General features: G+C 45.1%; 4 protein-coding genes across 7 annotated transcripts; 2 read left to right on the top strand and 2 right to left on the bottom strand.

Moving 5' to 3' along the window:
- Nucleotides 1–1,606: 1,606 nt before the first annotated feature.
- Nucleotides 1,607–4,698, bottom strand: LOC102702069 (subtilisin-like protease 4). The gene has a single exon (XM_006647587.2). The coding sequence runs from the start codon at nucleotides 4,465–4,467 to the stop codon at nucleotides 2,098–2,100; it is 2,370 nt and encodes a 789-aa protein (XP_006647650.1). The 5' UTR covers nucleotides 4,468–4,698; the 3' UTR covers nucleotides 1,607–2,097.
- Nucleotides 4,699–7,293: 2,595 nt separating this feature from the next.
- Nucleotides 7,294–11,625, bottom strand: LOC102701790 (adenine nucleotide transporter BT1, chloroplastic/amyloplastic/mitochondrial). Of its 3 annotated transcripts, none has more exons than XM_015833359.2 (10): nucleotides 11,404–11,625; nucleotides 11,056–11,182; nucleotides 9,757–10,953; nucleotides 9,526–9,644; nucleotides 9,288–9,412; nucleotides 9,046–9,145; nucleotides 8,871–8,948; nucleotides 8,169–8,299; nucleotides 7,911–7,996; nucleotides 7,294–7,827 (listed from the first exon to the last, which is right to left on the bottom strand). In XM_015833359.2, the coding sequence occupies exons 3-10, from the start codon at nucleotides 10,895–10,897 to the stop codon at nucleotides 7,640–7,642; spliced, it is 1,968 nt and encodes a 655-aa protein (XP_015688845.1). In that variant the 5' UTR covers nucleotides 10,898–10,953; nucleotides 11,056–11,182; nucleotides 11,404–11,625; the 3' UTR covers nucleotides 7,294–7,639. The 3 variants fall into 3 exon arrangements, with proteins under 3 accessions (XP_015688845.1, XP_015688844.1, XP_015688847.1); XM_015833358.2 differs by having other exon boundaries at nucleotides 9,757–10,950; XM_015833361.2 differs by having other exon boundaries at nucleotides 8,169–8,252; nucleotides 9,757–10,950.
- A 4,659-nt stretch (nucleotides 11,626–16,284) lies between these two features.
- Nucleotides 16,285–19,803, top strand: LOC102701512 (pre-mRNA-splicing ATP-dependent RNA helicase prp28-like). The gene is made up of 3 exons (XM_006647585.3): nucleotides 16,285–16,582; nucleotides 16,808–16,862; nucleotides 19,014–19,803. The coding sequence occupies exons 1-3, from the start codon at nucleotides 16,331–16,333 to the stop codon at nucleotides 19,427–19,429; spliced, it is 723 nt and encodes a 240-aa protein (XP_006647648.1). The 5' UTR covers nucleotides 16,285–16,330; the 3' UTR covers nucleotides 19,430–19,803.
- A 672-nt stretch (nucleotides 19,804–20,475) lies between these two features.
- Nucleotides 20,476–23,723, top strand: LOC102710671 (histone H3.v1-like). 2 transcript variants are annotated; one of them, XM_006648851.2, is made up of 9 exons: nucleotides 20,476–21,035; nucleotides 21,211–21,276; nucleotides 21,363–21,646; nucleotides 21,758–21,860; nucleotides 21,987–22,064; nucleotides 22,188–22,688; nucleotides 22,853–22,986; nucleotides 23,070–23,159; nucleotides 23,278–23,723. In XM_006648851.2, the coding sequence occupies exons 2-9, from the start codon at nucleotides 21,247–21,249 to the stop codon at nucleotides 23,372–23,374; spliced, it is 1,317 nt and encodes a 438-aa protein (XP_006648914.1). In that variant the 5' UTR covers nucleotides 20,476–21,035; nucleotides 21,211–21,246; the 3' UTR covers nucleotides 23,375–23,723. The 2 variants fall into 2 exon arrangements, with proteins under 2 accessions (XP_006648914.1, XP_015689032.1); XM_015833546.1 differs by having other exon boundaries at nucleotides 21,189–21,276.
- Nucleotides 23,724–25,070: the final 1,347 nt, after the last annotated feature.

Here is a 25,070-nt window from a genome sequence, read left to right as displayed (position 1 = left end):
GTAAGATTTTTTTAATCATGTCTTGTTTTATATGGATGCTAATAAATCTAGACATATATAGAAAAATTGTATGTATTTATCGATGGATGAATCTGAGCAATAGAGTAGAAAATAAGTTAAAAAAGAGAAAATTAAGACATCTCGTCGTATAACGACATAGTTAATGAAGCCCCACTAAACCACTACAGCATGCATATGTGTGCCTTCCCCATGTAGCCCATGTCGCCTCCTCCTTGTGGGTCTTACTCCAGCTACTCGTACTGCATACATAGTTTGCAGACCATCATGCATGCCATGTCATTCATTCAACACTCTGGACATGATCCCAGGCTATGTGCACAAGTTATTTGTTGGCACATCTTTGGGCCACCTAGGTGATGTTTCTATATATATAATATATGTACTTCTAGTATAATATAGTATAATATTAAGATATCTTGGTACCAAGGATGATACATATGGATCATAGATTTGAGAGTTATGAATACAATTATTAAGCCGAAAATATTAGGCTACAAGATCCTGTCCGAAGCTATGATACTTAATGAGTGGCGTAGTTGTTCTCATCATCCATCTAGCTATCGGTGGACTGGACACCCATAAACACTAGGGCTGCGTTCGGTATGCTGGATAAGAAATCTTATCCTCCTCGTTTTTCGCACGCACGCTAACCGAACTGCTAAACGGCGTATTTTTTTTAAAAAATTCTATAGGAGAGTTGCTTTAAAAAATCATATTAATCTATTTCATATTTTTTTTAATAATTAATAATTAATTAATCATGTATTAATCTATTACTACGTTTTCTACGCCAGATAAATTAACTTACCTTCCTCCCTATCGAACAGGGCCTAGGTACTAGGTCTAGTCTATTACACATGGTATCATGGCACTGGTATAGTAGGTTCCACTCGATACCATAAGTACCAAGTCTAATACTTGTGATATTATGGCCCTAGTACTGTAGATTCCACTCCATAGATACTAGGTTTGGAACATATGTTATCTGCCCTTGGTACTATAAGTACAAGGTATTCATTGACGAACGTCATGATGTCAACCTCTACTTTTTAGGATAATGTCATGTCTAGTGTCATCGATGCCAGTCAGAGCCGGTTGAGGGTCTATGCAGGAGGGGCGACCGGCTAGGGCCCTAGGCAGGAAAGGGCCCAACCAAATTTATATATAATGTCCATGTGGTTTTATTTTTGCATATAGTATTTCTAAAAGTAGATGATTAATCAACTTACGAAATTAATAGATGATGGTAATTTATTAGTTAAGGTTGTTGCTATATCATTTACTTGTTGGCTTCTTTTCAATAGCTAAAATTTAAAATTTAAAACTTAATATTAGAGTTGATATTAAGATGGTCTTGTTGTAGTTTATTTTCTATGACATTTCCTTTTAAGTCAGAACACAATTAAAAAAGTTTTAATCAGAAATTGCTTTTTGCTGATTCGGTTCGTTTTTCATTCATTTTATTTATTATAGTTTCTAATTTAGTGTCAACATTATTTATGAAAATTTAGAACATAGACTATATTGCAAGTTAACCGCTAAGAGTTAATACTTGAACTATCACGTTAGTGATGTTTATTTGTGCCACTTTAGAGGATAAATGATTACATAATAATATTACAAGTAAAAATTGTTAGCTTAAATAGCTTATAGGACCGAGTTTACCTAGCTAGCGCCCTCGAAATTATAGAACTGACCCCGATGCCGTGACCAACAAGGACTGGGATAATTATTGGGATTAGACCCCGACGACGTGGTGGTACTGCCGTACTCTTCAAGGATTATGGGGGCTCTCGAAAGAGGGGTGAAGCTGATGCACCGGAGCTTGAGCACAAGTCTGACACAACACAACAGATCAACATGTGTGACAACTCCCAACATTGGAATGCACACCGGTGATCGAAGTGATCGTGGTCGATCGGTTGCGTTTGAATTCACTAATGGTACCATCAGGACGATGGCATCCTGTGTGCTAGCATGCATGGCTCAAAGACAATATTCTACAGTACAATAAAATTACACCAGAGGCCAGTTAAATACTCATCACTGGCAAGCTACGTACTCATGGTCCATGAATCAACGGCGTGCGTGATCGGAGGTGGTGTCATCCTCGAAGAATTTTTGGGAGGAGACGAGGATCGGGCTGCGCACGACGTTGTCCGGCGAGACCCACTTGAGCTGCCCCTCGGCGACGCTCTCCTTCAGCCGGCCGTTCGTAGCCCTGATGGTGACCTTGAACTTCTTCACCTGGTTCACCTTCTTGAACTTGAGCGTGCCCGGCGTCACGGTGACCGACACCGTCTCCGGCATCTCCACGCTCGCCACGTACACCGCCTTGCCGCTCCCGACGTTCGTCACGGCGCGGCTGACGCTCACCGCGTAGGGCTCCCGGTCGAGGAAGACGGTGATGGACGGGTAGTTGAGGTCCTTCATGTCGACGGCCGGCAGCTGCTTGCACGACACCGACGGCGCCGGGTGGATGATCGAGCTTACCTCGTGGTCGCTGTAGCCGAGCGCGCACATGAAAGGGACGTAGTCCGCGGCGCTCAGGTCGTACACGAGGCCCGGGTTCATGGCCTTCGTCGGGTTGATGACGCCGGCGCCCAGCGCGAACATGGTGGCCTCGTTGCCGTCCTGGTCGGTTATCGGCTTCTGGCGGCGGTCCATCGTGTCGGTCGACGTCATCATGGCCGACTTGATCGCCGCCGGCGACCACATCGGGTGCGCTTTCCTGATCAGCGCGGCGATCCCGCTGAGGTGCGGCGCCGACATGGACGTGCCGGACATGATGTCGAACATTGCCGCGAGTGGATTGGGCGGCGTGGCGAGCCCTTCGGGCCCGTGGACGGCGGCGATGATGTTCACCCCCGGGCCGGTGATGTCCGGCTTGAGGATCCCCTGGTTCTGCTTGCTCGGCCCCCGCGACGAGAAGGGCGCCACCGCCGGCGTCATGGGGGTGCCAAACACTGTTCCTTTGTAGATCAGCGCCGCCGTCGGGCTCATCGTGGACTTCATGTAGTTCTTGAGCTTCTCCCCCGACGGGTAGGCGATTTGCGCCACCGGAAGGATGTGCGGCTTGGGTTGGACCACCGAGCCCATGAACTTCGGCCCGATGAGAACCATCCCGGCGGCGCCGGCTTGGTGTAGGAAGCTCCCTTTCTCGAGGCTGGTCAAGTTGCCGCCCTGTTCGCACACGACAAGCTTCCCGGCGACGTGCTCCTTCTTCAAGAGGCGTTCGTCGGAACACGTGCCGTCGCCGATGGTGTCCCTTACAAGCGCCCACTGCGTGCTCGGGAAGTTAGGTGGCTGGTAGAGCGCCTCGCCGTCGATCTCGATCCCGTTGCCAAGCTTCACGGTAGCCACGAACCTCCGGTCGGTTGTGGACGCCGCCACGGTGAGCAGCCACGGCGCCTCGTTTGAGACTGTCGATGCGGACGGGCCGTTGTTCCCGGCCGACGTGCTGACAAAGACACCTTTCATGATGGCGGTGTAGCCCCCGAGCGCGACGGGGTCCGCGGAGAATTCTCCGGCCTCGTCGTCGCCGAGCGAGATCGAGAGCACGTCGACGCCCTCGTCGACGGCGTCGTCAATGGCCGCCAGTATGTCATCCCGATCGCAGCCTTTGTCCTCGAAGCACACCTGGTAGAACGCGAGGTGCGCGCGTGGCGCCATGCCGGCGGCCGTGCCGATCCCGTTGCCCATCGCGTTCGCCCCCGGCACGAAGTTGCCGGCGGCCGTGCTCGAGGTGTGCGTGCCGTGCGCCGTCTCGTTGACGGGCAGCACCGGGTCGTCGATCCCTCTCCACTTCCACCTCGCCGACTCGTAGAACGACCGCGCGCCGATGAGCTTGTTGTTGCACACGGAGCTGTTGAAGTCGCACCGGCCCTTCCACTTGGCCGGCGGCGGCCCCATCCCGCCCGCGTCGAACGACGGGTGCCCGGCGGCGATGCCATCATCGAGCACCCCGATGATCATCCCCTCGCCCATGTTGCTCGTGTTCCACACGCCGCCGTGGAACGCCGGGCCGGTGAGCCCGATCATCTCCGGCGTGTGCGTGGTCATCAGCCTGTACGTCTTCTCCGGGATGGCCTTCACGAACCAGTCCTTCCTGGCCATCTCGAACACCTCCTCCTTGGTGACGCGGGCGCAGAAGCCATTGACGACGTTGCGGTAGGAATAGATGAGCCGCGTCTCGGCGCCCGGGTCGGCGGCGAGCTCCTCCTTGGCCGTGTCGCACACGGACGCCAGCAGCGACGCGTGCCAGCTCGACACGGTCTTGTACACATTCTGGTCGTACTCGTACGGCTTGCGCACGATGATGAGGTAGTTCTTGTGCACGCCTGTGTCGTTGTGCGCGACGGCGACGGTTGCCAGAAGCGACGGGAGGAGGGCGACGACGACGACAACAACGCGGAGGCTGCAGATGAGTGCCCCTAAGCGCGCCATTGGTGAACAACCAAGCTACCACCCGGAAGGTGAATCTAGGGACAAATGGCGGTCACTTCTGCATGCGATCGAAGAGATTGCTTTGTTTCGTTTTCGCCCTAAAAATGGTCTTATCTGGAATGCATGGAGATGAACTTTGTGCCTGTACGACGATCACGCTTAATATAGCAACCAAAGCAAAGCAGGATTTGAGGTTGCTATATAGCTAGCGGCCACAAGTTGCGACATGCTTCACCTGTGCTCCATAATCCACATGGGGAGGAAGGAAATGTGGAGAATTCTGCACCTCACATTGCTAAACATCACTATGGAAATGACAGTATAAATGCAGTCCTTTCATCACGTTTGATATCAAGCTCAGCAAGGGAAGTATTGATTGATACTGCTGCTACTAGATAGCTATGTATCATGAGCATGCATATAGCTGCTCATTCTTGTATTCACAACATTTATTTCATATGGAGTGGTCACACCTGGTGTTTACCTTTTTTTGTATGTAAGTTCAATCTATGATGAATTAATGGATACTCATGCAGTCATGCTAATTACCAGCATACAGTACTTGTATGAATTGAATTGACATTGTGGGAAAGCCCTCTTTTCCACTCGAACTCGTTTCATGTATGTCACCCAAAAAATCTATATTTTTTAAAAAATATTAAGATAGATTAACATGTAAATTCAAATTTGACATAGCTAAACACTATCCATATCAAAATATTAAAACATAGTGATGAATTTGATACATCGCTTCACAGTGAATCTGAACAGAGAATTTCTCAATATCCGTTTTACTAGTATGCGTCAAATTTAATCATAGTTTTTAATACTTTATGATGAAGGGAGTAGAAACAAAAATGACTATTTTCAACTATAAATAGTAGGTAGTTTTGATAGCCATATCTGTTATTTTTGTTTCTATTTGTCTATGTTGAATTTGAACCTACATGTTTATAACATATTGATTTATCTTTCTTTTTTTAATAAGAATTTTTTAAATAACATTCGTGAAATGAGTGTAGATCCTCTCGAGAAAAAAAGGCACTTACCGTGGCAGTGTGCATTTGTGTTATTCAGACTTAAAGTTTATATATCTCAGCTTGCAGAATTGCTGACATAAATGTTTTGAGCTGGCCAAAAGACTAGAACAACACAAAAACTTGGCAGGAATTTTTCAGCGGAGGTGTTTGGTTCAATCCGGCATACTGTAACTTCTATTTTGTTACACGAAGATGAAATATTATTCGATTTTTTGATAGTTATTTCATGGTATAAACAATAAAATTAACTATTGTACAAAGTTTAAAAAAATCTACTTTCAACATATGTGATGATCAAATCCTATATATATATATATATATATATATATATATATATATATATATATATATATATATAACAATATAACGTTGAGCAGTTTAAAGGCATAGATGCAAGTCGAGAAACCCTAATAGAACACAGCCCCGGGGTGATAATAGCTAAGTCTGCAACTTCCAAAACGTAACGTTGCAATTTCTGCCTCCCGTATCCGATAAATGGGTACTTGTCCCATATGGGGAAAATACACTTTACCTCAGAAGAAAATAAAAAAAGAGAGTCATTTTCGAGTTTTTTCCCATCTGAAAGAACTAGATAGAGGAGAAGCCACATATGTTAACATCACGAGATTAATGCAACTGTCTTATTGTGCGAGCACGGTGTCAATTTTTTTCACAGAGAAATTTGTTTTTCTTAGGAATTATCAACTCCAGGGATGCAGGCAGGACCAGGCTCGATGTGTAGCTCACGTTCAGTAGCAGCCATCGGCCATATCCACTGTGAACTCCGCGCGACCCACACAAAAATGCACCCTTCGTTCGTTCGGTTAGAAATGGTAAAATCTTCTCTCGGCCTTTCCAAGTATGTTTTCCAACGGCATGTTTTTTAAAGAAATTTAGCAATAGTAATATCTTTTCTTGATCTTTACACGTACTTTTTTCAAGTGGCATGTTATTTTCAAATAATTATATAAAAGTTTATTATCTCACATTCTAAATTAGATTTTTTTTATTTTATAGTTGTTAATTTTATATTTTATACCAGTCAATAGTTGTCAAAAAATTAGTTGATTTTTCATCTTTTGACAATGCTAGCGCATCCAATGCAGGTGATCCCCCACCCAGAACAAGATTCCGGTAACTAAGCATCAGCCCGGATGCGCGACAAGACACACACGAGGCCAGTCATTCGGCGCAAAGCAACGCTCTCCACCGTCCCCACACACACCCCCTCGTGTCACACCGCAACACGCGCGCGCGAGCGAAACACTGCGTCGCAGCCCTGCCCTGCTGCTGCTTCCTCCGCGGCCGCGCGCGTGGGGCGGACGCGGAAGCAACGGCCGTCCTCGGCCTCGCATACGTACGCTCCGGGCGATGGGAGAGGAGGATCAGAGGGCGGCGGCGACGCGCGCAGCAGCGTCTTGCTGGGGCCGGCTCGGCCTGAGCCTGACGGCGCTGTGGCGGAGGCTCAGGTGGATCGGCCTCCCTCGCCGGCGCCTGCGGACGTACGTCCTCAGCGCCAGCGGGCTCAACTACGATCCGCTCGGCTACTCCCAGAACTTCGACGACGGGGGGCTCGGCGACGGCGAGTGCGAGCCCAACTTCTCGGTCAGGTTCGCGCGGCACGCTGGCGCGACGTCGGCCGCTTCCTGAAGCCGTTTTGCACCTTTGTGTGCGTTCCATGCATGCACACAGCACCACACAAAGAGACCTCTACTGAGTCGTCCTCTCCCTTTGAGTATGTGCTGTGGCAGTCGTGGTTGATGCAACTAGGAGTATGTAACTGTAGATGTATTCAAATTCAAATTTGCTCTCTTTTTCCCCCCGTCAGATCATAAAATCAGGATACACCCAGTCACAGGTTGCTTGTGAGGGAATTTACATAATTGATAACTTTGTTGATGGTACAAAATTTTGGATTCCTAGATGTGAGATCTCTACTCAAAATGGATGCCCATCTGTTTGGTTGCTTATGTATCCAAAAATGTAATGTACACTTGTACAAAATTTCACTATCAATACCAACGAAATGGTTAGTTCAATAACTACAAGTCTACAATCCTCTAACCTATAGCCTAGTAGGAGTAGGACCATCCCAGTCTGTCACTCCCTCTCAGTCTACAATCCTCTAGCCTTTAGTTCATGAGATTGAACAGGAAATACTTCAGTGTTCCAGTTCCTCCACCATGCCCTATCACTCTGTGATCAAAAGTTACTTCCAGGAAGTTCTTGTTCAGAAAACATAATTGTTTTGAGGAACTCATAGGATGTAAAAAATATAGCCCCTTGAGATACATACATAGCCAATCTTGGAGCCAAACCCCTGGAAATACATATGTTGCTTGATAATTTGAGTACTTGTAATAAGAATGATAAGGACTTGGTATAGTGTGTAAATGCACATACCTGTAAAGACCCTGCAAGCCTTCCCGCTGAGAAATTTCTTTGAGTGCATGAAGAACACCTTTATACTTGCTAACAGGGCTGAGTGCCTAAAAACGTGGGTAATACTCAGTTTAGTTCTGCTGCAACCATTAGTTTGTTTCCAATAATATACTAGCGACTAAACTTAAGAAGGCCAAAGTGTGACTTCAATCAGTAAAACCAGATAAGCAACTTAATTGATGGTGGTATGTTTACTAACAAAAAGCATGTGTATGTTACCTGTAACTGTACTCGTGTTTTAACAACATCGAATGGAGTTGTAAACAGCGCAGCAGTGGACCCAGCAAAACCTCCACAAAGAAGCTGAGATGCAAAACATCAATGATTTTAGCCGTGATTTTTGCGCAGTGCTGATCCAAGCATAGAAAGAACAAACATATTAAGTGCATATCATAAGTTCATAACTGCAAATAGACTTGGTTTACTAAGTCAGCGTTTTTTGCTTATATGTCAGAAATACAATCATCTGATTCAAGAAACCAGTATATAAAACTGGTGTCAATGTAGGCAAATTGTCATATATTAAGTGTATGCCTTGAAATAAAAATCTATATACTAGTCAGGCTTTCATCTTCACACGTTCAGCACCAGCATACAGACATAGAATAAGCTTTACACATGCTACTGACTAGAACCCGGCATAAAAGTTAATTATAAATACAAGATGGGGTAATATGGCATCATGAAACATGATAAATATACCGAAAGCTGGTGTAGTTCTGCTACATTCTTACTGATGAAACAAAATCTAATACTATACTCCCCGCAAAAATTCAAACACTATCTATGATGTGACACATCATGTATTTTTTTTTTATTTTGTGTTTAAGAAGGCATTAGAGAGAAACTGAATTTTCTAGTGAGACAGTCATGAGTTCAAACACCAAGATGGTATAACAAGTTAAAGCTCAGAGCACTAACTGTCTGTCCAGAATCAAGATTAGCATTAGGAGGAGCTGATTTCAACATGAACTGCTTCAGGTTCTCATAGGTGTAAAACTGTAAATTAGAAAAAGACATAATATTTCTGTAAACACAAGTAATAAATCTGGAAGTCAATTGGTTGCTAGTATAATTCTCTTGAATTTTGAAATACCTTAACTATGGAATGCGGGATATTTCTGCAAAGAACAGCGCCCCATCCAGCATATAGTGAAGTAATGCCACCCCTTCGAAGAGATCCTAATAAAGCATCCCTGTGGGAATGAAATTCGCATTAGAGGTTGAGGAAAAATGTGGTGCCATGTTTCTGTTGACTCATGCTTGCTTTTATCAGAGCAAAAAAGGAACATAGCAATGATAATGAATTATCATAAAGATGCAATGGAAATTGAGTACCAGCAATTCTGATATTTTGAACCCACTTGCATTTGCTGTTTTATGCATTCGCTGGGTGTAAAAACAAAGGAAGTTGCAATGCTAGAACAACCACCAGCAGCGCAATGAGCAACTGAATAATATTCCTGAAGAGATGGCATTGTAACATAGTACATAATTACAGTCTGTGGGTCTGTACTGGCAAAAGAACTAGATACACACCAACTAAAAAAGTTCAAACGAATGAATGAATTGTCACCTTTGGCAAAATAGGAAGAAGAGCTCCCTTGACTATTTCATAAGTTAAAGTATAGATCGCTGAAATTGGTGCAGAACAAGCAATTTTGCTACCAAGCCCTCCATAAAGTCCTAAAACTCCTACAGAAGAGTTGTCAAGCATTAAAAAATGTTTAGCAAGTGGAAATAGAATCAAATTTACCAAAATTTCTAGCATCTTTTGATGTGTATAAATTTCATTCAAACACACTACCTCTCTCAACAAGGGTGTGTCTTAGCGTGTGGTAGAATGAACTTCGTCCAGAACTGTTGACCTGAATAATGGTCTTAACTGTATCAATTGGATGCAGAGAAACACTGACTACCGTCCCAGCTAATGCTCCTGCCACAGCATGCCTGTTCAGAGTAACAGCACCATAAGACTGATGTTGAGCGTTTGGTTCCAACTGTGGTGAATAATTGTCTACAGAGTGCTTCTGAGACATGAGACCATCAGCATTTTGATCTTCACGATCTGAATTAACAACCACAGCATCGTCCACCAGACAAGATGTGCACGAGTTCTCAATAAGCGTACAAGTGTTACTTGAAATCTGGTCTGCTGGTATTATCCTTGGTTCTTCACCAGCAACTATTTGCTGAGATGAGCAAGATGAAGAACTACAATATTCTGGAATCTTCTCTACATTGGATTTAGTACCATGTAGAGAACTTTCATAACTGTGAGCCACTTCACTGGAGCTAGTACATGACTCAGTTGGCATGTTTCTTGTTTGATTGGAATGGTTATCGTCCCTTCTGAAGCACTGATTCTCCTTAAGTTCCGAACTGCCAGAAACAGCATAGGTGTGCATCATTCTGGTTCGCATGGGATATATATTCTGATGTATATAATAGGCGCTCCCAACATGCATATGTCTCCAAACGGATGAGCCACCAGTCATGCTACTGCATGATGTGAGCATTAATGTTTTCTTTACCAAACTAAGATCTTCAAAAATTGACTTTGGTGTTGACAAAAAGTTTTGAGAGATCAGACCAGTTGAGTTTTCAGCACAGCAAGACGTCACTGTCTGTTCCTTTTGCTCTCCACTGAAGAACACAGGCTCATCTTTATGCAGAATCCCATGGCTCTCGGATCTTTGAGCTGTGCAGGAAGATTCTGGCTGGCCAACAAGATTCCAGATCCCAGTCAATGCGGATACTAACTGTGGAGTGGTCAATATTCTATCTGTAGATTTGCTGCCTGCCTGCGTACTTGGCTTCGATTGGTTATTGGCATTACGATCCTTAGTAAGAAATGCATCTGGATCAAATGGGCGCCCATCTAATGGAAGCCGATGGCAATCGATTGTTGGTTTTCCAGCTTTGGGACCTCCACGTGTTGAGCTCATCTTTTACAAGGACGTGGGTCAAAAAGAAAAGCTAACAATCAACTGACAGAGATCTGCTAGAGACAAATTATAAAGCAAATTTAGAATACTGAAATTCTTGTATAGTATTGCAATTCATTTTTTCTTTAAAAAAAAAGAATCATCTGAATAGAAAATACCTTAGGACGAGTCAGTAAGAATAGCACTAGGAAACTACTGGCATTGCAGTAATCACTTGAGGAAAGAACAAATAGCAACATTGTTATTCGTTCTTTTTTTTTTCCCTGCCATGAGCTGCAATGCAAACTGACACAAAAACAAGCAGGAAATTATCAGGTCGTTTCTACAAGTGGTACAAGATCTGACTAACACCATATCTAAACTAGCCCACCCTAAGAGGCATTCCGTCGAACAACCGACACGCACAGTGCTGACTCCACTGACTCGCAAGCTACAGAGCGTCTTGCCGATTAGGTGCAACTATGCGAGCTTTGCTTGCAAGTTTGGGTGGAGAATATTCCCCTCACCTTGAGATGCTCGTAGGGAGCTCGGCAGCTTAGCAGCGAGCACTTGACAGCGAGGAGGGAGGAGAATAGCTCTGACGACGGTCTCGCCGCTTCTCCTCCCCCTCTGCTTTCCCACGAGCGGAGGATGCTACGGCGCCGCGGTGGATTGGAGTTCCAGGTCCATCTCCATCTGCGCCGCCGCCTGCTGTTTCGAGCGCGCCGCCGCGGGCCTGCGACAATCCAGCACCGAAAGGGAGAGGAAGCGGGTCGCGATCTGGGGCCATGGTGAGTAATTTGCTATTTAGGCCACGAAATCGAGTGGCTTTGCTCAAATAGCTTTTAAACCAGGGGCTTCTCTAAAATTATCTCATATCCGACTCCTCTTCGCTAAAATGGTCATCTGAAATTTTTGAAATTCAAAAAAAGAAATGTCAACCGGTCAACCAAATTTTGGACGAAATACCCCTGAGAAACCAATAGAGCCTAGGCCCTCTCTCTTCTCCCGTGTGTGCATGGGTGCTCTCCTCCTTCTCCCTTAGCGTGGATGTGCGAGAGAGAGGCGGCGGCATGGCCGGCGGCGAACGCGAGCCACCGGCAGCGAGCTCCTTGGGGTCGGTGGGAGCTGCAGCGCGTGGCGAGCTACGTTATCCTCATGGCGTCCATCGCCGACGGCCGGCGCGACGTGGAGCTATTGCAGCACGCCGAGGTGCTCGCTGGGGGACGACGAGACGGCGGTGTTCTACGCGCACCTGTGCCTGCCACGGCGATCTACCTTAAGAAGTGGGCCGGGGAAGGACGCGAGGACAGCGGCGATTGGTGGCGAGGGGACGGAGCACCATGGCAGGGAGGGCGTTGTCAGCGGCGCGCCGTCGCTGCTGGCGAGGACCGGCGGCCCGTCAGCCCCAAATCGGCGGTGGCCGGCAGAGAGCTAGGGTGGGCGATGAGAGGGTGCAGAGGTGGGCTGGGATACGAGGGGGTACGGGGGCGGGCGGTCGCCAACCGGGGAGCTCGCTGCCGGCGGCGCATCTTCACCGTCAGCCATGTCGTCGTCTCTCTCGCACAGCCACAGGAAGGGAGAAGGAGGAGAGCACGCACGCACAGGAAAAGACAGAGAAGGCCCATACTCTATTGTTTACTCAGGGGTAATTTAGTTGACCGGTTGATATTTCTTTTCTGGGATTTCAAAAATTTCAGATGGTCATTTTAGCAGAGAGGAGCCGAATACGAGGTCATTTTATAGAAGCCCCCGGTTTAAAGACCATTAGAGCTAAGCCACTTGGTTTTGTACCCTAAATAGCAAATTCCTCCCATGGTATTGGTAATAACTCAGTTCTGGTTAATACCCAGCGCGTATGCGCACCGTTCGATTCGAATCTAACGGTCCAAATAAGTCTTAACGGAATCTCTGCTGAAATTTTTATTTGCAAAATTGAAAAACGCACTTGATATAATATAAACCTTTTAGTTACAGTTCAGAGCTCATCAACCCTTTCTCCTCACTAGTTCCGATGTCAGGGGGGGAAAAAATCAAGAAACGGCGATGATGATATATACGACGATTATAATCTATTCAGAAAGAAAAAAGAGAACAATTGGAAGCGCTAGCTAGCGAGTAGCGACGACCATTTTTCCCACGGATTAACTCTTCCTCCTGCTTCCCCCGCCGTCGGAGCGCGTGCAGAAGAAGAAGAGCCTCCTCCAGGGGATGGCCGGCAGCGTGATGTTCAGGAATGGACTGTACGCGACGCTCGGCGGCGGCACGGCGCACTGCTCCAGGCACTCCGGGCTCACCTGCACACGTTGCGATACTCGCGTCCAGGTGAACAACGGAGAATGATGCCAACGAAGATATGCATGCATGCTAGCTCGGCTGAGAGCTTCAGATGGTGATGCTCTGTGACCTGTGAGCGTGCTTACATTGGGGAGGAACTTGAGGCCGAGCTTGAGCTCCCCCTTGTACCTGCCGTCCTCCAGCACGATGTTGTAGGGAGCAGGCTTCATCTGCAGGAACTCCCTCTCGATGCCCTCGCTGATGATGTCGCCGACATGAACCCTGCGCGGCACCAAGATGCGAAATGGTGGGAGATTATCAATAACCCTGATAAGTTTCGGTTAAACTTGTTCTTTTGCATTGCAGGTGGGGGCATTTCGGCTTTATCTGAAACATTTTCCTACATTGTTTCCCCTACTGGACTGTCTTCAGAGAACTTGTCCCTCTCCATGATCTTCAGTGTGACCTTTGTCAGCTCTTTGCACTCGCCCGATGACAACGGGAATCTGAACTTCTCGTTCCACCACACCTTTTTACCTCTACCTGAGCAGAGTTTGCAATGACAATTCTGAATTTCTGACAGATGTTAAAGCGATGTATGCGAGAATGGTACCTTGTGTGATCTTGCTCGTAAAAATTTGGTCCCCAAACTGAACGTTCACGTAGTGTCTTTGCGTTCCTGTAAACATAGCTGTGCAATGAGCTCAATCGGTCATGAGAATGAGTTTCTGGAACAAGATAGGGTGATAAATTACAGACCTAGGTGATGAGCATGTTTCAGGCCCTCGGCACTGACCAACAGAAGCTCCAAGATACCATCTTTCGTCTCCATGCCGAAGGGGCGGGAGAACAAAACAGAATGCAAAGGAAAAGCAGCATATATATACTGCACATGCACGGTCACGACAGTTACAGCTAATATATGTTATATAGATATAGGAGTATTAACCCCCCATTTTTAGAGCAATCAAAGCAATTAACTTAAAGAGGAGTTTCAGCAATACAATTTCAAAGCGTTAATGCAACGGGACCTTAACCGAAGCCTGTTGTTCGGTTTCTTCAGAAAACGCAGCGCAGTTAGTATAACATCCTCGAATTAATCTCCACAGAAAATAGGGGCTAGGAAAATGCTCACTGCTCACGTACAACTTGTCACTTGTGACAAAAAAAATGCTGGAATAATTACAACCGCGAAGGGTAAATTGCAAATTATAACACTTTTTTTATCCCGGAAATGGTTGTTTGCAAAGGTGCGACCTACGTGGAATGTCATGTCAGCGGTTAACTTCTATCAAATGAGGTTTGAACTGATTCATTAAAACAAAATGATAGTTCTAGATGCGTAATTTTCAAGTTTAAAGACATAAATGGCATTCGATCCCAAGTTCAACTATCTATAAATGTTATTTTTAAGTTTACGGACCTAAATGACATATTTTCAAGTTTAAGGATCTTGGCGTTCAATTTTCAAGTTTACAAGCCTAAATGCTATTCGCTCCCAAGTTTAAAGGAACCATGTATTTTACTGTTTAAGATTTTTACCAAGAGAGTTGCTACATGTTTACTACGAGGTGGGATTATTTTGCTACTGTAAAGGAATTTTCTTGTCCTGAAATTGTTTGATTCTGATGCATGAATAAATGGATATCAGATGTTGACTTTTTTAGGTTGGTTCCAAAAGGCGTAGGAGGTGTTAGTTGTATTTGATTTTCTATCTTTTCCTGCTTTACCGATATAGATTTTTTTTCCTTAGGCAGAACAAATTCTATTAGTTGATTAGTTGCTAACTAGCAGTAGTACACTAAAATGGTGCTATTGGTTGCTAACTAGCAGTTGTATTTGATTTTCTAACTTTTCCTGCTTTACCGATATAGATTTTTTTTCTTAGGCAGAACAAATTCTATTAGTTGATTGGGTTGATTGGTTGCTAACTAGCAGTAGTACACTAAAATGGTGCTAGACCATGCAGCCATTGATTGAAGTATAGATGGACTGGATGGAACAACGGCATACTTAGTTTCTTGTTTGGGAGCTTCTAGCCGTTGTAGTTTCTCAAAAAATATTCAAAAGCTAGAAGTTCTCTTCAACACCACTCAAACTTTTGAGAAATTAAGAAAATAAACGATAAGCTAGAAGCTGGAAAATCAACCTTTTCATATTTAAGAACTGTATTCTTACCGGATGTTTTTCAAAATCCTTAGCCTTGATCTTAAAAGGTAGACATACAAACCCCTTATGACTAAATAAGTTGGGCATGCCATGCAAAGGAGCATTTAAAATTTTGCCATTAGCATGGAAACATGTTTATATATTTGTCATGATACGCGGGTATAGCACATTGATTAAATGTTACATTAAAGAGTGACAAATACTCCTTAAATATCCTCCAATAAGCACGTGCGTTGCAACGGGTGGAGATAAATTTAATTGTATATAATTAGGCATGATCTTCTTGGCTCTTACATTGGAGTAGAGGTTTTACGTGATTCTATCTCTGATTTTATACTTTCTATAGCAAATAAACCAATGCACCAAGAAAAAAAAATCAATGGCATTATCAATTAAAAATCTATTAAAAGCTAGAGTGAGTAGGTCCCATCTTGCCGTAGAACATATATTTAAGGGAAATATCTGTTTGGTTTCTTTTTAAAACAAAATAGAAACAAAAGTATAGCACTATTATGATTATATTTTTATGTTAGTTACAAGAAGGAATAAACAAATATATAGATAGCGCCAGGTGGGGCCTGAAATCACTGGACTATAGATCCGCAGCCTATCCACTGGCTCACGAAGACGTTTGGAAGAACACCGCGAGTCATATCCAAGTATAGTGCCCAATTCAGTCACGGACGGTGCTATTCGCGTGGACGGCCCACTCGAGGACGACGCGGATCGCTTGGTACCCCACTTAACCGGACGGCATGGGACCCACGACGAACGAAATTCTTGGCAGAATCATTATTTTTTATAATAATAAAAAGTTAGTTAATTTTATTATTATATCATTAAACAATTATAAAAAAATCTGATAATCTTTTATTTCCATTTTCATTTGCACATAGGAAATGAAACTCCAACATGCTATTTCCGCATAGTATAAGCCGAGCGAAACAGAGATCGATCTGAGTGACCCGAGTCAAAACGCAAAACCATTTCCGAGCCCGGCAAACGCAGATGGCGGAGCTGACCGCAGCCACCGATGCCGCCGCCGCCCCGCCGCCTCCACCTGAGCCAACCCCACCACCGGAGCCCACGGTCACGGCCGGTGCGGAGCAGAGGGTCGCTCATACTGCTCCTCCGCCCGATGTGCCGGCACCTCAGCCGCCGCCGGCGAGGAAGCGGAAGCTGGAGGAGGCGGGGTTCCATAACTCCGCCTACTACAAGATCCGCGCCGCCATCGCCGACCTTCGTGTCCGTTTCGTGCAGGTCTGCACTCTCACCGCAAACCGCTCCCCCCACCCCCTTCTTTTTTCCCCCTCGCCACTGTTTACTTGCACTTGCAGTACATTGGGGGGGGGGGGGGGGGGGGAGGGGCGTCATGTTAATGTCTTGAGAAAATCCGCTAATCTGAATCCTCGCAAGATTTGTACTTGATATCTAAACTCGTGTGATGCTGATGATCTGTTCTGAGTTACCTACCCTCTTTTGAAGGTTTACGAAGCTACCGATTTCCGAAAAAGTGATGCTGCTCGTGAGATTCTGAAAGGTAAAATAACTATCTCAAATGTATGTCTTTCTAGAAAGTCACTAAACGCCTCCATTTAGTTGGTCTGAATCAAATCTAGGGTTCGTGGAAAACATGAAAAAATAGAATGTTGGTTGGTCCAAATATAATAATTTCATGCTTTGCATAATTCCACCCAGTGAAATCCTCACTGCTGCTCTGTTACCAAGGTGGTTGCCTGTAGGAGGCTAGTTTTATTGGGTGAATGCGTGGAACATCAGGGCTTATCCCTTCCATTTTGGACATTGGAATGGTGTGGTCGGGAGTCAGTGTTGGTGTGTGTAGTGAGTTGGTGACAGGGTGCTCCTAGAGGGACTCATCAAAGCTGAGGTAGGGCCTTCACAGTGGTGCCACAGCTTCAAGGGGAAGCTGCTGCTTTACATGGAAAGTGGTGAAGTCTACTTGCTGGGGATTTTGGGTGAATGGGTAACTACTTGTCTGTGTGAGGATTGGAGGCTAATGAAGGAAAGAGTTTAACGACATGGGCAGGATTAGGGTGGAATAGTCCAACTTTGCATGCCAGCACTCAGCGCTTGAATGTCTACCCCCGATGGTATTAGTCATAGAAGTTGGGAGGCTTTGGTTACCCTCAATGGCGAGACATTTCAGCTGACTGTTGTGTCAGTCAGGTAGCAAAAGAAAAATGTGCAGGAGAATGACGCACAAATGGCAGAAGGGGAGAGAAGCAAACAAGATACTTTATTCTATATATGTTGGCCCATATATAGACAAGACCACCCTCATAAGTAACTGAATCTTATACCTAATGACTCAGCTAACTGCCTAATTCAAAGATAACTCATCTAAAAATATCAGTGCTCATGCGTCCAGGCTTGTCACATTGGTGGCAGCTTGGCTGCACCAGCTATAAGCCTGACTCAACATGGTATATAAATGTGTATCAAAGAGATTAAATTTCTAAATTCTATGCTCCAATTTATATAAGTTTGGAGGAAAAAAAAGGCTATTTAACTATTCAAGTGTATCCAAATGTAGAAGTATGGGGGCTTGTAGTCGACCATATTCTTATGCTATTTCTAGGTGGCATAGCATGATATGCAGGGCACACACGCTACTTCTTCTCCAGTAGTATACACTGCTCTGTTCAGTCTTCCTCTTTCATACCCAAAAAAAATTCTTAAATGGTGAATGAAATCTTCTTGAAGAGGCAAAAGGGAGTGACTTTCTATTCAGAACGTTCCTGTGGTGCTATGTCAAAATTCTCGAAATTATGGGCAGTGTTACTTGCAAAAGTCAGATGCATTAGATATATTTTTTAACTATTGTTAGATATAGTAATTGTAGGTGGATTTACTTGTTGGTGTATAGATTTCCTACTCCTAGGTGTTGCTACACCCCTTTACGATTTTGCATTTTGTGCACCTTAGATTCTGAAAAGATATATTTCATCTAAGGCACACTTATGTATGTAAAACACAAAAATGTACCATTGTACAGGATCACTTGTCCTTTTTTTTTATAAAACAATGTATCACTATGTGCATTAGCAAAAAAGAGAAATAGCTTTTTAACCATTTTACAATTTATTTGTTTATGTGTTAAATGCATTATTATATTTTACACAAAATTTTGCGTGTAAGCATCATTGTACGTTCTCTACATGTACACTAATTTTCTGTGTCAGTATAAGTAATTCAGCAAAATGGAAAGCTTTGATTTGATGTACCTGCCAAATTTTATAGCTGTATAGATTTAGGCGGATAGTGGATTTCCCCATAGACTACACATCTGCATTTAGTTTTTGCCTCTTAACTTTGACCATGTGGAAATAGTCTACACAATCGATATGCTACTTTCTATTCAAATGAAGCATATAACCCATTTTCATATGGTTATCCGACATTGATAACCTATTATCAGTATGGAATGTCAATCCTCTCTTGCATTTGAACACATGAAATTTACACATTTTTCATTCTTCTCACATGACAAACTTATGCAATATGTTTCCTAAATGCTCACAGTGCTAATTCTTGTGTAATATATTCTAGACCCCACTTTTCTCATACATGATTTGTATTACATCATGAATGATGTTTATCACACCCTCCGTAGTTCATATAGTTAAACAAATCATGAGATGTGCCTCATGCTCTGTTCCACATTTTTCAGAGATAAAGGGTGTCATGGAGCTATCCAAGAAAATGAGGCATGATCTTGGTGCCACTTTTGAACCTGCAAAGCTACCAGAGAAGCCCTTAGCTGGAGTTGTGAAGGATGGGCAAGCGGAACCACCTCCATCTGGAGAAAACAATCATGCTCCTCAGACAGGTCAGACTACAGTGTGTTCAAATATTGTAAATGATGTTGCGCCAACCAACCCAAACTCGGAGGGTGCGGCAAAGATAGGGGAAGCCCAAAACAGCGAGCTTGCAGATCGTCCGAAAGATCTAGACGAAATTGCGCAGGGGTCTTGTGTGACAGGTGGATCTCCTATTGGCTGGAATTTTCTTGTCTGGCCTGGGGGTAAAGTGGTTTACTATGGGCGAACCAAAGAAGTGTTTCTGGCGAGTCAAGCTGAAAATTAATCATGTGCTGTTCACATTCAGTCTTATGACTGGTAATGTACCATTCAACTGTGGGAAGATGATTTATTGAATGTGGTAATGCACCATTCGATTGTGATAGGATTAGTCTTAAAAAAAATGTGGTAGGATGATTTCTAGTGTGGTGTTCCCAGTCGTCTGACTGACAATGTACCATTATGGGAGGATTGGAGGATGAATTGTAGTATGCGGTTTTCGCATTCAGTCTCCTGGCCGGTATTGTACTGGAGTATTCAATTGTAAGAGGATGATCTAGTTGTTAAACATCTATTACAATGTAACTGATTCCTGCATGACATTCTGTTCTTGTATGAAATACTATTATGCTGCACGACCATATCTCTTCAGCTTGGATGGCCATACTCATAATGTCTAGGCTTCAAAATTGCTCTTGGAACAACGAATTTTGCTACTGTTTTTGGTTTGTGCACGATGAAATCCCATCCCCACGAACATATAACGTAGATACACCTACGTAAACCTTAAGATCGTGGTACTGAATCGGAAGTTGGATCACAATCGTAGAATAGTTCTAATAAAAGTTCATAAAATCGCAAATTCTACTACCTCTATTTTATAATATAAGACGTTTGATTTTTTAAGTTGTAACGTTTGACCATTCGTCATGTTTAAAAATTTAGTACAAATAAAAAAAATGATAAGTCGTGCTTAAAGTTTTTTGATAATAAAACAAGTCACAAGCAAATAAATGATATTTTTATAATTTTTTAAATAAGACAAATGATCAAATATTGTAACAAAAAATTCAAACATCTGAAAAACGGCCGTCAGTTTCCTATTCACTATCCCATAATTAACGGTTGCTAAAGACAGAAGGTTTGAATTATTCCCAACCGGAAAAGGCGCGCTCGACCCGAAACCGCGGGAACACGGAATTCCACCGGTTCACCCTGCTTTCGCTCGGTCCGCGCCCGATCCTTGCGCCACCACCCCCACCACGAGACGAGACCGAGTTTTCCCCCAACCGCAATGAATCCGTGGTGCCACGAGCTCAATTCAAGGAGAGCGATCAGAGTTTGATCCGATCTGACCGCCAGAATCCGTGTCCTACTTCCGATCTCCGATAAATTTCCCATGCTGATCTCTCCACCAGCCTGCAGCCCCAGCGTGGCCGGCGGCGGCGGCAGGCATGCACGTGGGAAGCGGGAGGCGACCGGTGTGTGCACGCACGCACGCTACAAAGACGGGGCTGCATGCATGGGCGATGGTTGGTCTCGCGGTGCCGGTGATGGAGGAGGAGGAGGAGCGGCAGGAGCCGATCGATCGATCGATCTCTATAGGAGGCAGCGGGGCGGCGGCGGAAGGGGGAGGAGGAGGACGCATCACGCGTGCGTGGGTCGATGAGACGACGGGAGGAGGGATCCCGGGGCGCGCGCCCGTGCGGTTCGCCCCGCATCTCGGCTATAAGTATCAGGCCCCCCTCGCGGCCTCGATCGCTCGCGCGCGCACGTACGTACGGGCAGTTTATCTTCCCGAGTCCGGATCAAGGCGGAGCCCTCGCGCGCGGCGCCGCGGCTGCGGGAGTCGACGACGACGACGACGACAGCCGCCGCGTTGCCGTCATCAGGTAAGCCGATCGATCGACGGGCGATCGCGTTGATATGATTTCAGCCGGTCCCTTCTCAGATTGATCTATCTCCTTTTCAGAGGCGGGGCCGTTCTCGATTGTTCATGTTAAATACTGCCCCGCGATTCTTACGAAAGATCGAAACTTTATTAGGGATCTTTCGAAACTTTATTAGGGATCGTGAGTTACGAACGACGGGATCACGGAAGAGATGGCGAGCTACGATGACGACGAGCCCCACGTAAGATTTCTCCTGCCTTTCAATACGAACGGTTTACTGCATTGCGGCATGGCTAATTTGCTAATTAACCTATAAAATATCTCCAGCTCGTGGAAGACGAATACGATGACCTGGATGAGTTCATCGTCGATAACGACGACGACACGCCGCTAGGAGAGGAGAATCAAGATGAGTTTGAGGAAGAAGAACATGAGGAGGAGGAAGAACACGAGGAAGAGGAAGAGGAGGAGCCTCCGTTTGGGCAAGTAGAGATCCTTACACTCAGGGAGCAATTAAAGGCGAACATTAGGAGAAAAAATCAAGCACAACAGGGCGCCGCCGCCGGCAGGGCTAGCTGCTCGTCGTCCGTGCAGGCGCCTGTCAAGGACAGGTGTGTTGCGTTGCGTTGCATTGCAATGCATGCTGCTTCTGCTGCCTTATCTGTTAATTTTAAGCAGTATAGCTTTCTCTTCCATTTGTTAACTGCAATGATCGCCTGCAGATTTGGTACCTTCTTTGGGCCGTCTAGACCTTCACTTTCTCGCAGAGTCATGGAGGAAGGGCGTTCATCAATAATCAAAGAAAACCCTAACCTACCGTCCAAGGTATGTTGTACGCCTGGACTTAACCTTGGTGTAACTTGATTTGTTTGTTTATTTTATATAGATCCAGCTAACGTGAAACGTTGATTCATTGAGTTTATGTGTAATTATACAACGTGATGTTTGCAGAAAACCAATGTCTCTTTGGCCTCGAAAGCGAAAACGATCGCAGGTGGGAAGCAGCAGAGGCCGAAGCTTGTTAGTGAGGTATGGGTCTCTTGAGGATTTAACATCACCAGATTATGTGTTGCGACTTGCGAGCTCCTTTAAAAGGATTATGCTGCTTACCCTTCCATCTGTGATTCTGATATCTGCATTGGCCGTTGGCAGTTGCAGGAGAAAAAAAAGGTCGACGCACTCCGTCAGAATCGGGATTATTCATGTCTGTTCTCAGACGACGCTGATGCTGCACAGCCTACAAAGGAACAATCTGACAATATGCTTGCATTGCCTAAGAAATGTGAGGTATTAAAACGCAGCGGATTGAAGGGTGCACCTCCCATTCAGAGTCGTGTAGGATTAGCCGGAAAGGAGACTCATCCAAATACGAAGAGGATGATCTCTTCTGCCAAAAATGGATCGAACCTGCCTGCCATGAAGAAAATTCAGAAGGTACAGCCATCCTCCAATGGCCAGAAGGTCCAGCAGACACCGCAGAGCAAGAGGCCCCAGGCAACGTCCTCACAAAGCCATGGCCAACAATCGATGCAATGTCGAAAGCCTGAACAATCTCTCAATGGTCAGATTTCTAGGCAAAAGGTGTCAGCCCAGTCTCTTGAGAGATCAAGATTATTAGCACACAAACAGTTAGCTCCTTCCTCAAAATCAAAGGTAGTAGCATTTAATGATTTAATGATTATTAGCCCAGTCTCTTCTTGCTCTTAGCGTGCAACTTAGGATTGAACTACCAAGAGATGCTAATCCTACACAGAATTCAGATTTACAATTTACATCATCTATTCAGGAATGAGTTTGAATCTTCTCCATGTTTGCAGCCACCTCGACCAATCTCTTCGAGTGCACTTCGCAATGATCACGGGAAGACAAGGCGTATACTGAAAAGGAAATCCATGGAGGGATGTGATGAACAGGAGGTTGACTATTCATCAATCATCAGAGGATTGTTCAAGTACGGTTGCTTCTTGTCCGGTCTGTTGTATGTTCCCTTAATTTTTTCACTGGTTATAAACGGGATTTGGTTTTCTTGTGCAGCTACAATCCTGAGAAATTCGCTGGTAGAGATGAAGATGACAGAGACATGGAAGCCAGTTATGCCAGCATACAAATGGAAGAGAGAAGAAGGTACTTATTTTCCACCGTTCCATCTGCATCTTCTCTTTTGCCAGAACGTTAAGTGCAATCATAATAGACCTCAGTTCCTCTGACGAGCTGACATTTTTATTTTTCCCTGGATATGAAGTGCAAGACTTGCAAGGCAAGAAGACGACGAACAGCTTCGCCTGATCGAGGAGGAAGAGAGGCGTGAGCAGCAGGAGAGGAAGAGAAAAAGGCAATAGTAGAGCCAAGAAAGTATCAGTTCATTAGTAATGCCGACCTGGACAAGATTAGATTTTTCTCATTAGTGCTGACTAATTGTGGTGAAGCTCCTAGTTATTTGCCATCTGGCTGATGGCCACTGCAACAGAAAACTGTAGCTTTTGTAGGTCAATTTGCTTAGACATGAATAACAGAACATGTTTACGGACGAGGAGTAGGACGACGATAAAAACTATATTCTCTTGTTTGCTGCGACTGGCGTAACGGCCTAACGGGACTGGTTGACGGCTGTCTTTTTGCCATAATTTTCTTTCATGTTTTCTTAGCTTCACGCATCCTTCCCCAATGGGTAAACGTACTTTTTTTTTTGAGTGGAAGACTGCCAGGCAATTGCCCAGCAGTTAATATATTAAACGTACTTATTTTTTAAAAATCTTCTCACCTTTTTGAAGTAAATACTCTCTCCAATCAGCCCTGGTCATTGGGTTGGTTCACTGCGCATGAGCGTTGGGCGGGCGAGGCATGGGGCAACGGGGGAGATTAACGGGAGGCGCCACTGAGGCCAACGGCTTAGGGCCAGGGGCCTCAGGTGGGCAGTGGCGCGTGCGTGGGCGGGGTGGCGAATGCGTAGGGCAAACCGAACAGTGCTTGACTCCGTGGCCGCGTGTGCATGTGTCCGAGTGCCTATGTGGTTGGGGTCTTCTAGGGTTTCTGTGCTAGAGCATCTCTAACAATCTAAATTAAACTCTTTAAATATCTATTTAGCCACTCTCTATTTTATTTTGTAAGTTAAATTCGTTTTTTACTTCAACAGTCTCTCCATTCATTCTTTCTATTTTGAGTGTATGACATTAGGGCCTCATATGTCAGCCTCTTCTTTCTCTCTTCTCTCCTTTCTCTTTCTCTCTCTCTTTCTTTTTCTTCTATCTTTCTCTTTCTCCAGCGGCGGCCGAGGCTCACCGCACGCGAGCCGCGTGAGGAGAGAGGCGGCGGAGCGGTGGCACGACGTCGACATGGCGTGGGGAGGGCGGCGGAAGGCAGCGGGCCGGTGCACGAGGAGGCGGACGGCGACGACTGGCGTGCAGGGCGGGGTGACGGCCGTGCTCGGGTCGCTAGGAGGAGAGAGGAGAGTTAGACTATGGGCCCCACGTATGGGCCCACAGATAGCAAGTCAGTTTGGCTGGCCAAATTTGGCCAGTTTGGGGGCTGGTTTGGTTAGTCGGATGACTTGGCCATCCAATTGGCCAGTCTGTTAGAGTGTTCCTTTTTGTCAAAATGGTTAAATTTTAGCTTGAAGAATGAGATGGAGCATCTGTTAGAGATGCTCTTATATGCTAAATGGGGCAAGCCAATTGTCTTCCCCATAGGTGATTTTCCTCATCCGTCCTAGAAAATTCCAAGGCCCTGATCCTGAAGCCCCATGAAAGAAAAATAAGCCCCAACCCTAACCCCGTAGTCAAGTGACTAGCATGAAGCAAGTGTCAAATCAGATTGTAACGGTTCAGATTCTAAGATTTACTAGTTGTAAAAGTCAGGAAAGGTAGTAAAAGGGAGATGACGAGAAACTGAACTTAAATTAAAAACAAATGTACTAACCAAATTGTTTATGTTCTCGTTAGTTATTTCCCATAACCTCTAGCTCCTGAAATAAATAGGGCCATAGCCATGAGGTCTATCAAAGATAATATAGATCCAAAACTTATCTACTACCTCATA

Source organism: Oryza brachyantha, chromosome 2 (assembly GCF_000231095.2).
Source record: "Oryza brachyantha chromosome 2, ObraRS2, whole genome shotgun sequence".
NCBI lineage: Eukaryota > Viridiplantae > Streptophyta > Magnoliopsida > Poales > Poaceae > Oryza > Oryza brachyantha.
The sequence above is the reverse complement of the archived record's forward strand: the minus strand, read 5'-3'. Positions and strand labels throughout refer to the sequence as shown.